A 16341-nucleotide genomic window follows, 5' to 3' on the forward strand; every position below is an offset into this window, starting at 1 on the left:
ATCACCAGCGCTGACAGCAGTACAGTGTGTTCCCATGAGTACTAGTCGATTTTACCAGTACAGAGACCTGACCTTGTACTTTGACCTAAAAAATTGAACGCATGACTGTAGTTTTTAAAAGATTATTACTTTTGATAAATGCGACGGCTATATATACATCACACGTTTTAGAAAGTTTTGCTACTTTACTTAACGTTAGAATCTGAATATTTTCTCCAAGAGTCTACAGATTCGCTGAGCATGCAAGTTGTTGGGCAATCTAACTAAGTTTATCCTTGTTACTGTAAAAAAATAAACACCCTTTAAGCAGTGGAGGACATGCTCGATGAGTCTGCTTTTCAGCCTTTCATTGATATACAGTCTGTTACGCTGGTTTCATTACATAACCATGACCCTTCGCCTGCTGCACCTCCACATGCATTCAGTCTACCCTCTCAATCAGCCAGGGATATCTCATCCCACGTGCGTGCTGTGACATTAGGTAATGCCCCTGCAGACCGGTCCATGTTGAGAGTGCGGGCAGAAAAAAAAAACACACAACCCCCCCTAATTGTAAGACATAATGTTAGTATTTATTTGAATAAATGCCGCATCTAGAGCTTCGACAAAATAAAATAATTTCCAAATCAAAATTGTATTTGGTGTTGAAAGTGGAGAAGGGACTCCCCCGCTTGCTGGATCGAGTTGGTTTGGTCCTACATGGCGTAAAGTTTCCTTCCGTGTACAGCACAGTGTCAGACTGACACAAAGAGGGAAGACGAAGGTAAGTGCAAGACTAAGTTCACCTTTTGAATTTATTTTACATCGAGCCCTTGTCTGTGACAATGTGCGTGAATTACATGTTCACAATATTCAATTTACATCGAACTAAAACCCCCAAAACAGAAGAAATGTTCAACTTTTAATTGAAACATTAGCTCAATACGGGCAGACTCCAGTGTTATTACGCAAACAGGGGCTAACTAATATGCATTTGGAGTCGTTTCCTTGGCATGTATAGTTTAAACAAGATAATAGTGAACACGCTTTGCTTTTGTTATAAACAGACAACACTTGAACATGCTTATAACTCAAGTTTCAGCAAGTGTCACATTCCAGGGAATAGCCGGGGCCCTGTGTCCATCCCCATAGGCTAACTTGGTAATTTCCTCGTTTTATTTTAATATCAGCGTGACTGTATGGTGTATTATGTTAAGATACAACTTCATTTTAAAGCAAATATCTTTCAAACATGTGGAGCTCTTCATGCCGGTTCGGTTACTTCGACTGTTACACAACTTGCTCTGTTTGCTTTAAGCAGAAGAGGTGAATTACCACGATGGACCTTTAGTGAACTCATCCATGTCGTAGTTATTGATCACTTAAACCCTGTCTGCAACACATATTGAAAGCCTCTTTTATACTAGTCTCAATGGGCATTAACAAAAGTCTAACTTGACTGCACTTGAACGTACAGGACAGTCTGTATCATTTGAAAGTTTGGGTTTATCTCTTTTTTTTGTCAGAGTGAAGTGAGCTTTATTTAGCAGACGAGCTCTACTTCTTCAAAGAATATATTTCCCCTCTAGTTCGTTGGTAACCTTATTGTTTGGGAAGTCGACATGCAAGCCTTGAATCATATGGAAAAAAACTGTCTGTCTCTCACTGTTACCTAAATCAGCTGGTAATTGACCCCCAAAGGGCAGAGCAGAGCACCCACCAAAGTAGACTAGTTGGCATGGATTCTATATCCCAACAGATATGAGCCACTGTAACAGCCTGAAGATGATCAGACTTAACAATATCTTGCAGGTAACATTGCTATGATAGTGTTTCACTCTAATTGTTACAAAGGTTATATAGGTGGGGAAAAGATATATTTCAGGATAACAAGCACAGTCCCAGTGCACCTTAAATGGTTTGAGGCATTTAAAGCTGGACTGTTTGTTGTATATATACCTCTTTCTCCTTACTAGTACCCTTTTGGCCTCTGTCCTCACCAGTTAATGCTATAAGAATAACACTACTGATAATACACGTTATGAACTCTAAGAAATCAGATATTTATACCCTTTACAAAGTTTATTGCCAGGTTTAAGCCAGTACTATCAAATGACACCTAAGGGTATTTTGCTTGATGTCTGTAAGATAGACTCTATAATTAGTTACAGCAGCTGCTAGCACTTCCCAATATCTATTCTGTTAATCGCTTAATAAGTGAACTGATTTACAGATTTAATGTCTGACAATAGCTGTTGATGATAGCTTGTATGTGTATGTGCTGGCTAATGAAAAATTAGTAATGCATGCAATTTAATGGCAAAGTTTACATTTGGTTCATGTAACAATGGTGCTGGCAACCACAGAGCTCTGACAACTATTTTGCTGTTTGAAAGTATTCATACGTATCATGGTAACAATTCTTTCATTTCTGAATTGCAGCTATTCAAAGTCTTTGTTTCTGTTTTCTTTTTGTTTTCTATAAGAATATTTGAATATCAGCCTACGCCATCATACTTTCTAAAACTGTAAAACATCCATTAATACTTCAAAATCAGACTTAAGAAATCCACCTCTTACCAAGCTGAAGATTAGTTAAAAGTCGTACCAGGCAGCAGGATGGTTTTGGTTGAAGAAGTGAGAACAATTTGATCAAACTAGTTCAAAGTATTAATTAGTATTAGTTTAACCTGAAAATGTTCATGTCGGACTAAAATAAAGTCTAGATATTTTTCCCAGTGCGTTTAGGAATTATTATAAGTGTTATTGGTTATGTAAGGTTGTTATATCCTTGAATAATACAGGCATTGCGTTAACCATGACGACTGCTCCTACTAGTGTAAGCACACACACAGTACCTTTCCGCATAACAGCTGAATGGGTTTGATCGATGAGTCAGTGAGTCAGCATTTAAGCTAGAACAAGTCGGCGGTTTGATAAGTGTCTACACAGCTCTTTCCAACTGTACAGCAGTGGTGGAGGAGCCACCTCAAGATAATCCCATCTCATTGTTTTCACTCTTGAAACCCAACTGAAACTTGAGCACTCAGAAAGAGAAGAGTTGTTGTAATTGATGCCTTACATGATACCAGACTCATTTGGTCACAATTAGACTGTAGAGCTGTTCACAAAAGCAATCATTGTTTGGCATGGCTTTAAGGATTCTGCTCACATATGTTAACAATCACATTGTTCTGTTTCTGCTAAACCAGTTCTGCCTCCACAGTTTAGTTCAGTTTGGTTTCTTTCTTAAAGGTTCTATATGTAACTTTTTATATGTATAGATCGTTTTTTATCGCCCATTAATAAGCGAACGGTTAACTGATGTGAAAAAGTAGATGTTCACTGTCTATCTGTGTTGCCTGTATACATTTTTTCCCCGGGTCGTATTTTCTGCGAAAGCTTCAGGAAGTGACATTTTATGCACGTTCTCAACGTCCTCCTCACTCCGATCCACTTACAGAGATCAACAGTACAAACTCATCACACACTCCCTCTACAGCCGTCTTCCACACACTTCTATCCGCCTTAAGAGCTCTCAAAGGCGGACAAACTCATCACACACTCCCGCTCTCAGCCAGTACCTGCAGAGACTGTCGTTTGTAGGATGGAGATTGAATACAGACACACAGACTCCTTCACAGACTTTCACATGTGTAGGACCATTTACCTCCTCTGTAAACATTATGCCGGTAAATATCCAGTGTTTCGCGGCCGATGATGATGATGATGATGATGATGATGATGATGATGATGATGATGATGATGATGATGATGCTCGTTTGTGTACGTACGATCACGCGAGGGAGAGCGAGCAACAGGTTACTGGTGCAGTTCGTCTAACGGCCTGCATTATCGTTACAAACGCAGTATTTTTGAAAGTTACATATAGCCCCTTTAAGCTGAAACTGTAGAACTAAAAGTCTCCCTGTCTGCTGCTCCCAACATCTTTAATAAGAGTCACTGCAACCTATATCGAACACACCAATCACAAGTTGAGTAAAAAAGACATGAATCTATATGAATAAGGCCCTCTGAGGAAGGTATGGGACTGATCTGATCTTATATCGGTAAGGGGTCCGGTATTGATGTAATTTCTGTATCGGACTGATGGCGCCGATCCAAGTCACTGTTCAAGAAAGAGAGAAAAAAGATTCTCAGCTCACACAGTCTAGCTTTGAAGACATTCAGAATGAACTGCAAGTGCCCACATCGCCTACATCAAGACGTTCAGGCAAGATGGAACAGCAGCTTCTACGTGATTTAAAAAAAAAATCTTGCACTTCAGTTACAAACATTTAGTTTGAAAAAACCTCAAAGTTGTAACTGCTACCTGTTCGCATGTGAAGCCAGCACAAAGTTCAACACATTTCTTTGTAATCATTTAAGTTAGTTTGCATATCTATATATATATTTTTTTTTCTTTGCTTTTTGATTAAGAAATGCAATGCTGGGTTTAATACAGCTTTGTGTAACCTTACACATAATATCAACAACAATAATAATATTAGTTATGATTTAAAAAAAATACCGGAATCAGTGTTGGGTAAAAATGTATCTGAATCAGATCGGAATTGAAAATAAGTGGATCGTTGCATCTATACAGCACCCTCACACATGACTGAGGGTGAGCAGCAGGGTTTTTTTGGGGGGGGCTTTTGTGTCTTCATGGGAGAGACAGGACAGAGTCGGAAATCAGAGAGAGAGAGAGAGTGCAGAATTACATGTGGGAAAGAAGCCACAGGAAGGATTTGAACCCGGCCCGTCTACTTTATGGGCTGCCGCTGCAGCATCTATACATGGGGGGTGCGAACTAGCCACTGGGCCACCTGCACCCTGTGAGCACGTTTTTTGATCTGCTGTTTGGATATTTATTTAGCTTGCCATTCCATCCAGAATGACAAATAATCCATATGAAAGTTATTAAAATGTCAAGAAACAACAATAATTTGAAAATCCCCAAAGTGAAGTAACAGGAAACAGTTACTCCTCTTGCAATGTGAGCAAATTGACCAGGAAAAATCATGAATTATTGTGGTGATTGACCAATATTTAGTCACATTATCTTTTCACACTCTCTGTGTTAAAACCATGGACTGTATAAAGAGTATTATTATTTACAGTCTATGGTTAAAACAGTAAATGTCTCAGTGTCTACTTTTTATCATACCGTACATGACTGGTCTGACAACTGTTCCTTCTGTCTCCACGTAGACTGTCAAAATGACAGACATGGAAGCTGATACCGCCACACACACGGAGGCCCTGGTGGATGAAGAGGAGCCTCTTTTCAGCAACCTGGACCTCTTCCTCTTCTCCCTCATTGCTGGCCTGGTCATTTATTGGTTCATGTCCCGCAAGAAGCCTGAGCCCATCCCTGAATTCAAGAAGCTTGACACACCGTGAGTGCCAAATATACTAGAGAGTGTTGTGTTTAAATTAAGCTTAAAAAAGGACATTACAGTTTTACCATAGTTGTCTTAAGCTCTCACTGCATGAATAAAGGAAATATGGAGGCTAGTCTAAGGTGAAGCAACAAGTTAAATTCTATAAATTCTGTTTTTATGTCGTCTGATGTGTTCCAAGGCACAACATGTATAAACACAGTTGTTATTATTTCCGCACATCTTGATTGACAAGTAACTGTAAAGACATGGATTCTTCAGTGTCAAACTATTATTTGATAACTTATTAACTTTAATTAGATAAAAGCTAACGTTAGCATTTTTTCAAGGTACACTTAACGACCCTTCTTATTGTATTGTGTATCAACAGCAAACGGTTAAGATGAATAGTAAGTGGTTTAATGCTCATATGATCTGTTATCTTAAAGTAACTAATGAGTTATTAAATACATAGTTTTATGGCCAAATATCTCACAGGATGTTCATTGCTCATTGCCATTTTGGTTGCTAATAACTTGTGAAGTGGTACGGAGAATGATCTGTCATATTCTCTACATTCACACAGCTTGCAACCTGAGACACAAACAGAACAAGATAAGAAAAGCGTTTGAGCCTCCCACTCTGAGCGTGACGTCAGAGTTAAATGGCCATCATATGACTATGATCCATTGAGTTATATCAAATCTTAAGTTATGACTTTATATGCTGGACTTCTCCTACTGGCAAAACATTCATTGAGCTGGTGTTGTTTGTCATTTAACATTGTTTATAGTTTAGGATCGATGGGAATGATGGGAAAGGTGCTAACTCCAGTGATCTGGTTGTTCCTCATTCCATTTAACCAAATCTGTCTGAAGAGTTGTGACTATATGGGCTCTGTAGCAAATGTGTGAGAGTGCACGGCTTAAGGCTTGTAAATGTTCCACTAGTAGTGACCTTTGTTTTCTGCTCTTTGACACGCTCTCCTCCTAGAAACTTTTCTGCCCCCTCCCTCTCTCTCTGCCAGCCTCTTTCTCTCCTCAATGCTTGTGGCCTCTCCAGCTCCACCTAGTTCCTCCTTCCCTCATCCCTTGTTGGTGGGGTTATGGAGGCCTGGCTTGATTTCAATGGACTCTCCTTCCATTAGCCACATTCAGTTGAGTAAAGCTGAGGGCCAGGAGCAGCCACGCTTGCTGTGTGGCAAAAGTCTTGTTTGGGTGTGGGAGACAGTGGAGACAGTTTTTCTGGAGGCCTAGTGGGAAAAATCCTGAGAAATTGTGTCAAAACAATTGGTAGGATTAAAGGGGGAAGACCCCTGTTGAGCATGTTTTGCTTTGTATATGATTGTGTGTGTGTGTGTGTTTTTTTAGTGGAGTGCAGGAATACAGGAAGGGAACGTAGAGCAACACAAGCTGCTTTCCCCTCCCCTTAAAGGCAGTGATTACCTAACTGTTATGAAGGGGGGCGTAGTCTTCCATGTCTTTCCTGTGCTTTTGTTTTTGGCCCTGAACCCCATTTTAAAGGTTCCCTGGAGAGAAAACGAGAAAGGCGAGCCAAGCTGCCTTTGTGAGTCCTCTCCAAAGGTGGAAAGTTGAGGCAAAAGACAAGCAACCCTTTCTTTGCCCTGAGTTACTTTTTTTTCATTCTTCTCTCCCCTACTCCCCGGTTTTTCTCTGTGTGTGTGTGTGTGTGTGTGTGTGTGTGTTTGGGCTCAGCTGCTCTCCCATTGGAGCAGGGCCGTGTCACAAATGGAATCCTTTTATGATAAATGAGGTTACCATAGCAATGACATTCCCCTCTCTCCTCCAGTGAGATGGGGGCGGGGGATACTTCAGGAAAAAAAAAAAACTACCATTCACTCTCACAGCTCCTCTCCCCCTTCTCCTCTGGTCCACCCGAGGAGTTGCTCTGATAACAAGCCAAATTCTCAGAATGGATCTTGTAGACTTTTTCGTTCTTAACACCTTTCAGAACGGAGAGGAAAATGGGCGGGGATGAGGAGGAAGGCATTTTCAGCCGGAGAGTGTTTCAGTGTGTGAGTCAAAAGTGTAGGTCTGCAGCTCGACTACATTTTATTGGAAAGTCAGTTTCCCACCATTGTGTCCACAGCGGTTGCCAGACATTGACAGGGCTTGTAGGCTCTGTGTGTGCGTGCGTGTGTGTGTGTATGTGTGTGTGTGTGTATGTATGTGTGGACAACAGACGCTACTGGTTTCAGAGAGCAGCCCAGGAAGTGGCAGAGTTCAGATCGTGTTGGAGCCTATTAGGTGAAGACGGGCAGCTCGTCCACAGCTGCGAGTGTCTCGTGGCCTCTCTGGACTTTTGTCTTTTCAAGATGTTGCCATCCTTTTGTCAGGGAGTGTTGACATCCTGCTTTTGATTTTGAGCGTGGCGGTTTGCCGGTGTGGCCTAGCCAGTGGTGCTTGTGGCAGCGGTGAGCTACAGGGCTGCATGCCATGGGCTGTGTCTTCTCCCTGCCAGAAGACAGGAGAGATGCTGCTGAGAGGTCAGTACAGTGTTTGATTTACTGTTCCTATCCAAAAGGAACAAGAAAACAGCCCTTTTCATACTTTGCTTGCAGTAACATTTCCTGTCAACTATTGTTTAATCCTGCTCTTTTGCTTAGTTGCTCACTTACTGAATGGAAGTTATTGTTTGACACCTACAATTGATTTGAACCATTTCTTGCAAGACTATAAAAAAAAGTTAAACAACGACTAAATGTTCCCATAAAGTTATGTAACAGCTAGTGGGCAAATCTTGTCAACTACAAACACAATTTGATTATTTGCATCTTCTGATTTCTAACTTGTTCAGTCTGTTAACATGTAACCAGTCAGTGTGCATATACAGCCTAGTTTTGATTATTTGCGTCTTCTGATTTCTAACTTGTTCAGTCTGTTAACATGTAACCAGTCAGTGTGCATATACAGCCTAGTTTCATTTCGGTCATTAAGAAAATTTAGCAAAAGTTTTAATTTCATTTTTTGGGGGGTCCTTAATGCAATCAAACAAGCATTTGATAATCGTATTTCAAGCTCAACCCCACATTGAGTGAGTCTGTGTTGCAGATTAAGACTGAACTGACTCACTGGGTTTCTTTATGGAAGGTTTAGTTCCTGAGTGGATTAATGAGTGGAAAGTAAAACTTGACAGTTAATACAGATTATTCACTCTGAAATATTTGCAAACAACTGGAAAGAAGAAAATGAGCACATGTACATGTAATTGAAGTCAAACTAGTGGCTTGTGTGCATATCATTTTATTTCTGTTTTCATGATACCAACATTGAAAACGTATTGATGCATAATCAACTTACACCGGTATGTAATGAATTGTCAACTTCTATTTACTTTTGAATTTTAATTTCTCTTTTCTCTTTTCGTTTTCATTAATATAAAAATTATTTGCACAGAACAAAAACATACAAAAATACATTTTCAAGTTGTTTATTAGATCAGAGAAGTAACGTAAGAAGCAGTTATTGATGAAATCATATTTTCTCATATCCCTTCAACCACATGAAATGTCAATCAGAATATCTCTTACCTTTTGTGTTTATTTAAAAAAATAGGAAAATAAATCAAAAAGGAAATATTTGTCCTATGCACCTTGCTAAACACATGCTAAAGATACTTCAATTGGTTGTCTCAGTGTAAAGATGCTGCATAGATGTTGAGCTTTTCCTAACGATGCACAGAAAATCTTCCCCATTGGGTGATTGCGGCGCCAGTGAAGCAGACGGTCTCAGCTAGTACCATTCAGGAAGATTTTACTAAAGCTGTCAGGAATGCCTCAGCTTGGGGGTAAAGGCTTGTGTTTCCAGTTCCAGGATTCAGGAATTTACACTTTGCTTCAGAGTGCATCTGGATTAACCACAGGCACAGGGGGGCATTTTTACAGTATGCTGTGCATCAATCCCACATGCATGCACTCTGCACACCAAGGAGCTGTTGTTGGCTTCTTAAGGTTCATTGTGTGACTGAATTTTACAGACAAATTGAAATCAGATGCTCTCTGTACAGTGCCTTTATTCATCATTACTTGTAGCAAATGAACATACTGTCTCTATTTCTCTTAGCTTTTATGCTACAGTCTCGTGTTTGGGGATATGACAAATCTGAATATAAATCTGAGATCTTGTTTCTGATTGTAGTTATGAACAGCCTTTTAATGCTTTTTTTCAGACAGTATTGCAGCTGTCCACTCAGACCTTTGATGCTGAATGAAGGGCTTGCCTTTTATTTGACTCCGTAATAGATTTTCCTTCCTGTGTCCCTTTTTTATTTTCACTAACACCGTGTTTGTACACACTGTTTTGATCCATTCACATTCACTAATTACTTCCAGGATGAAGCTGAATCAAGCCTTTGCCATTCAGGATTTCTTACATTTGTTTTTGCTCAGTGTGTGCTTCCACATACAGTTAGCATGACTAATACTTATGTAGCTGCTGAGTCACTGCTTTGCTACTTCCCGATGTTGTAACACTGACAATGAGTAGAAACATTTTCCCACATTTCCCCAACAGTTGGTGCTTCACATGATTGTAGACGCTGCTCATTTAGAAATAATTTTACTCATGTCACATGAGACTGAGCAGTCGAACTATAGTTCATAACAAGCTGTTCAGATCCCCGGAAAACCTTCTTCTGAATCTGGTGAATACAGGAAAGACAGACTGAGAAAATATAATCAAAAATTATGTGTAAAATATCTATAGTGTCGACGTATTTCTTTATTCCAAGCATGACTTAGCATGGCATAACACTTTCCTCCAAAGCCTGTTACTAACACTGTTTACTTAAAAACTAGATCTTCCACTGGGGTTGGTTTCTGAATCTATTTGTTCTAGAAGAGGATTAAGTAGTTGAGCTTGTTTTAATCCACCTTTGAATGAATGACTTTACAATAATAATGAAATTATTATTATTATATAACAATTAGTATTGTATAACCCCGCCCCTTTCTCACTTTTCTCAGTTTAAAAATATATTATTCCAACAAATACTCACAATTATTTACAAATACTATATAAACATATCTCCAGTTTGTTTGACACCTAAAATAAATAAAGAACAATAGTGTACCTAGTGTATTTATCCTAATGTCCACCCAGTGTTACAACATAGAAATACCCCTAAAACAGCTTTTCCTCCTCTTCCATGTAGCTGTCACAAATATCTTTTCAACACATTGTTTTTTCAAATTCAATTAGCCTCTTACATCATCGTCTTAAATCCTAACCCCCCTCCCTGTCACACAGAATTTTATGAATGTTGCCTGCGACACATTTGAGTTGTCACAGTGTGGCCTATTTCTGTCTCATTAGTTCTTAGCTCATTTCTCTGTCTTGGTATATTTAAACAAGACGAGGAGGGAATAATTCATTGATCGTTAATCATTCATCAATCATTGATCTTTCTGTCCTTACTGAACTTAAGTGCCCTCATGTCCTGCCTGTTATTCGGTTATCCGGCTCTGACTTGGATCTAGATAGTCAACAGAGGGCAGATAGCTGATCACATGCCTGCTGTGATGTCAAACAGCGTCTGGTGGTTTGTCAATGTTATGTTTGTAAAGATGTTCAGAAAACTCTATATTTCCAGTTTACCACATGTACTTCCAATAACTGTCAGATCAAGTAACATAATGGATCCTTTTTCCTGAGATTACAGCTCAACGTTTTATTCACCAAAGATGTAATAATGTGGCCTTTAAATGCGTCCCCTGCTGTAAAAAAGTTAACTGACTGGACTGTCAAAATGAAGTAATAAGAAAATACATTTTATCTTTCCATATGAATGTATATATATCCTACAACTGTTGATTGTTAAACATCTTCCCTTGTAATTAGTTCATCAAAATATTGTGGTCAATTACATGTTTGTATAATGATGTTGTTAATAACAAGTCTTATCTGTTTGTTTGTTTCTCAGAGCACCTACCACAAGAGAGACAAGTTTCATAGAAAAAATGAAGAAAACTGTGAGTAAAGTTTATTTTCACATGCAGTGTTTTCATGTTCAAGTTTTCTGGAAAGCGAGTTCAACGCACCCAGAGCTTCACCAACCCTAACAACAGTCACACAAAGCTGGTTATCAGCCTGAGAAGTCAACCCAGAGTTTCACATGAAGGGGCGGTGTTAGCAGCACATGACCAAGTCTACCATCAGCAGATCCTCATACTTCACAAACCCAGAGCTAACTATATTAGAAAATATGAGGAAGTTTAAACACATAATTGAACCGACCTTACACAGCTGCAAAGACGATTAGGGGTAGAACTGGCAGAAAAATAAGTGTAAACTACAGCTTGTAATAAAACTTTGTTATCATTAGTGCACAAAAGATCTGAATATAATAACTGTTTCTTCCCTTAAATTCAATATTTTCTCAAATGTGGTGTGTCCGTTTAAGACGTAATATTCAGCTGCAGCTAAGACAAAGGTGGTATAAGGAATTAATATTAAAACATAAATACAAGTAATAATTACGCTTATTTGTATGAATTATATTTCCAGAATGTAAGCTTCAGTCCTTTGATTCTTAATGCTGTACAGATATCATCCTACAACAGAGACTAAACAAACGGGAAACAAAGTGTCTGTCGCCTCCCCACCTTCTCCCCTCTCACAATCAGCTCTCAGACCTTCCCGATCAAATGATTTGAAAGACATACCGCTTTTTTTTATTTATTTTTTTTTTAAAGAAGACTGAGTTGTTTAGGCTTGCAGATGCACACTGTTCAACTTGTTTTTGAAGCCCTTCACCACATGTTAATGGGCCTTGGAGTCTTTTTCAGCAGCTTGATGGTCACAAGACAATAGTGGATTTTAAATGTAGTGCTAAACGGTAGTTTTCCCTTTTTATGGACAAAGAATATGAAAACTAACAGGTCTCTCTCCTAATGTGACTCGATGCAGTTTTAGAAAAAGCAGTTTTGACTTTGATTGTCCTGTTGTCAAGCAGGCCTTGAAAAAAAAGACTTGGGTTTTAAATCAAGTGGTTTTGCAGAAAATAGTTAAGATACCACGATGGTGGCAGAGTAGAACTCCCCTCCCCCCCATTGCTTTTGAAAATGTTCTCTTTGTTTTAACCCTCTAGGCAAAGAATTGTATTTGTTCCTCAAATGTGGGGGGTTTCAGAGCAAAGATATTGTTTGTTTTTCAATTATGAGATTAAGCTTTTACTTGCATTGTATAAAACTTTTTTTTTTTTTACATTTTGCTTACAGAGCAAGAACATCATTGTATTCTACGGCTCTCAGACGGGTACAGGAGAGGAGTTTGCCAACAGGCTTTCCAAAGACGCTCAGCGCTACGGCATGAAAGGAATGGCTGCTGATCCAGAAGAGTATGACATGGTAATTTGCTTCAGCGTTAGAGCATCCAAACCACAGACTTCAGATGAACAGAGGTCCGTTACGTCAGCCAGTCCATGATTTGTTAAGGAAAAAGTATCATTAAAGAGCTGAAGTGTCTTAAGGAAAAGCAATCATTCATGTATCACCTTTGTGGTGTAAATCTTATACTGCTTAAATTTTCATTCATTTTAATGACTGATATTGATACCTAGCCAATCACAAATATGGTCTATATAAATACTGCCATGGTCATGTGATCACTTCTAGGTATTGATTCTCCGTGGTAAAATAAAATGCGCTGAGGCAGACCTAAGTACATCACACACTAATATCTAAACGTGTATTACACTCACAACAATACAAAGTGCACAATTGTATGACCTTTACCTTTATCCAACAGTTTATAGCAGCAATGCTGAGTGAGGCTTAGGTCACATACTTTTGATTTGTGAGTCTTAGGTTTTAAATTGCACGTTTGCCGACAGGGCAGCTCTTTGGACAACAAGTCAGACAAATAAAAACAAACCTGATTAAGATATTAAAGTCTCTGATTGTGATCGTGTTTTAGGGGGAACTGTCTCGTCTATCGGAGATTCCAAACTCCCTTGCCATTTTCTGCATGGCCACGTACGGTGAAGGAGACCCCACCGATAATGCCCAGGACTTCTACGACTGGCTGCAAGAAAATGACGATGAAGACCTCTCTGGACTAAACTACACAGTGAGTCGCTATGTTCATATTTTGTTTAAAGCTGTAGGGTTCTTGTGGGAATGCCATAAGTGTAAATGTAATGGTGAACAGACTGCTAGGTACTGGTGCTGGTTGTTGTCATCTTCTTAATGATAGATAAATTGGGTCAGCAGTAGCTCAGTCGGGAGGGTCGCAGGTTCAAGTCTGGGTGCGGATCAAGACTGGAATTTGGTTAAATCCTGAGCACTGCCGATGTGCCCTTGAGCGAGGCACCGAACCCTGAACTGCTTGGGCACTATTTTATGTGAAGGCCCTCACTCTGACATCTCTCCATTAGTTCATGTCCATGATCCTGCCTGTGCATGTGTCTGTTTTCAGCCTATGTGTGTGAAGCTTGTCTCAATAACTAACAGTGTTAAAGTAATTTCCCCTCGTGGGATTAAAGAAGGGTCCCTTCTAGTAAAATATATATTCATACTACAACACAACAGTGGCACATTCATACATTTTTTTTTTTTGATTAGACCCAAAAAAGTTAAAAGCTTATCAAAAGGATTGCAGATCAACCACATATTGATTGGTGAAATGACTCATTGTTGCAGCTCGTACATCAAGATGGAAAGTGGAACTTGATCAGCTAAAGCCATGCAAACTCTTTAACTTATAGACGTCCTCATGCAAATAAATTCACATTCTGTTCACTGTTGCTGCTCTCCAACCCCTTTCACTTAATTGTATTAAGGCTTCACTAGCATGAGCTGTGTCTGGCTTTGTGTACATCATGAAAGAATGGGCTTTGTGTGTTGTCATGTCTGTGCGTGTGTCATGTCATTGTTGGGGTACAAGGCTGCTGGCCTCATTTGAGTACATGACTGTGGGAAATCTAGTTTAATTCATGGGCACAGTCACATCCTGTTCTGCTGTATGTTATCTGTTGTCTCACTGGTTTCTAACTACAGACAATATAGACACTCAGAGATTTTTTTTTGTTTTTAAATTTACTTATTACTTATCTTCAACAAAAAACAGCATCTTGGATTTTTGACCAACTTTTATATTACAAGACAGTTCATTGATGCATTTTCTTCTCTAAAGATTGTTTCTGTGATTTTTGGTCTATATCTGACGGGACAGATATAGAGAGACAGCAAAAGTGGGGAGAGAGAGAGTGGTGGCTTATATGCATCAAACAGCGTCAGAATCAGGAATTCAACCTCTGTACATGGGGCGTCTGCTCTACTAACTGAGCTATACTGGTGCCATCGTGTTTTTCTTGTTTCCAGTAAACCAGTTTGTTTTGTCCTAGTCTAATTTCTGAGGAGTTCTCAATGTGTTCTGTTCTGCCTCCAGGTATTTGCTTTGGGCAACAAGACATATGAACACTACAATGCGATGGGAAAATATGTTGATAAAAGGCTGGAGGAACTCGGAGCCAAGCGCATCTTTGACCTGGGCATGGGAGATGATGATGGAAAGTAAGTGATCTGTTCGTCCTGTGATTAAAAAAAACACAAAAACAAAGAATAGTTGCTCTAGAGCGATGTCAGCAGAAACAGGATGTCCCCTTTACACAAGAAATGTTGTGATCTAATTAACTCAGTCATTTGTCCTATTTTATTTTATAATTGTAAACTGTCATGCTTTAATTATTTAAAAGGGTTCATTCAAAGACATTCCTTAACTGACTGTCCTGCTTTGTCTTTCAGTCTGGAAGAAGACTTCATATCATGGAGGGAGCAGTTCTGGCCGGCAGTCTGTGAGCACTTTGGAGTGGAAGCTTTAGGAGACGAATCCAGGTTCATAACAGTTCTTCACTTCTCAAGTGCCTTATCTTTACCATGAACTACAATTCTTACTCTTTACCAGCTCTTTACACACAAACACATCAACATATTAACACTAAATCTGTGAATAACGTCTTGAAAGTAAACAGGACAATGAATGCAAGCAGGACTTATTGCACACTTTAGCCTAATATGGGCTTTTTTTGCTTTGATACTCCACCCAGAGTCTTGTTGTTATTCTTTCTTAGAATACCCATATCTGACAAAGACTTGTCATGTTATCACTGCATAATTCATGAATGGAAACCCCACCCTGTTACCAGAAATGAGCAAATACCAAGAATAATAGTCAAGTGTTATTCTGCCCCACTAGGCAGGCACCATCCTGTAAAAAAATAATACTTGTAGTATTGAAGTCAATTTTCACTTCACTGAGTTTAATGTATTCACTTTGTCTTTTTCTGAAATGGCTAACTCCAAACAATGTTCCCTCTCAGCATACGACAGTACGAGCTAAAGGAGCACACCGACATTAACATGAACAAAGTGTACTCGGGGGAGATTGGTCGTCTGAAGAGTTTTGAGGTCCAAAAGCCGTAAGTACTGTAGCAGAGACGCTGTCCAACACCAGAAACCATTCATCATTAGAGAGCTGTCTGCTCAGTCATTTCTCACATTTCACCCACATTCATAACCAACTTTAGAGTTAACCAAAGGTCATTCTCCAGGAATATGGAAGCTCTCTGCCCCCTAGTGGACATGGAAAACCAATTTATGCAGCTTAATAATTACATCATACTAATTTAAGAAATTACTTTTGGGGTTATTAGACTAAATGTCTCTTCTGTGTCGATCACCAGCCACTGTATGTTCATTTGAACTTTTCTCTATCTTTTACAGACCCTTTGATTCCAAAAACCCTTTCCTGTCCCACGTATCCGTCAACCGCAAACTCAACAAAGCAGGTGATAGATATCTTATGCACCTGGAATTAGACATAACTGGCTCCAAGATTAGGTGAGATTGTACAAAAGCTTTCTGAGATCTCTTAACACAGTATCCAGGCTCCCACAGGTCAAAAAAATGAGGCATATTCTGTCATTCCAGATACGAGTCAGGAGACCACGTTGCTGTTTT

General features: G+C 39.3%; 1 protein-coding gene across 1 annotated transcript in view; it reads left to right on the forward strand.

Moving 5' to 3' along the window:
• Positions 1–619: 619 nt before the first annotated feature.
• The window catches only part of porb (P450 (cytochrome) oxidoreductase b), a 21018-nt gene continuing 5296 nt past the window's right edge, over positions 620–16341 (forward strand). The window contains 10 exon segments of the mRNA XM_061046347.1: positions 620–763; positions 5194–5381; positions 11304–11352; positions 12601–12729; positions 13298–13450; positions 14771–14895; positions 15127–15216; positions 15702–15800; positions 16105–16221; positions 16312–16340. Coding sequence (XP_060902330.1) covers positions 5203–5381; positions 11304–11352; positions 12601–12729; positions 13298–13450; positions 14771–14895; positions 15127–15216; positions 15702–15800; positions 16105–16221; positions 16312–16340 — 970 coding nt within the window. The 5' untranslated portion in view covers positions 620–763; positions 5194–5202.

Source organism: Labrus mixtus, chromosome 9, assembly GCF_963584025.1.
Source record: "Labrus mixtus chromosome 9, fLabMix1.1, whole genome shotgun sequence".
In the NCBI taxonomy this organism is placed as follows: domain Eukaryota; kingdom Metazoa; phylum Chordata; class Actinopteri; order Labriformes; family Labridae; genus Labrus; species Labrus mixtus.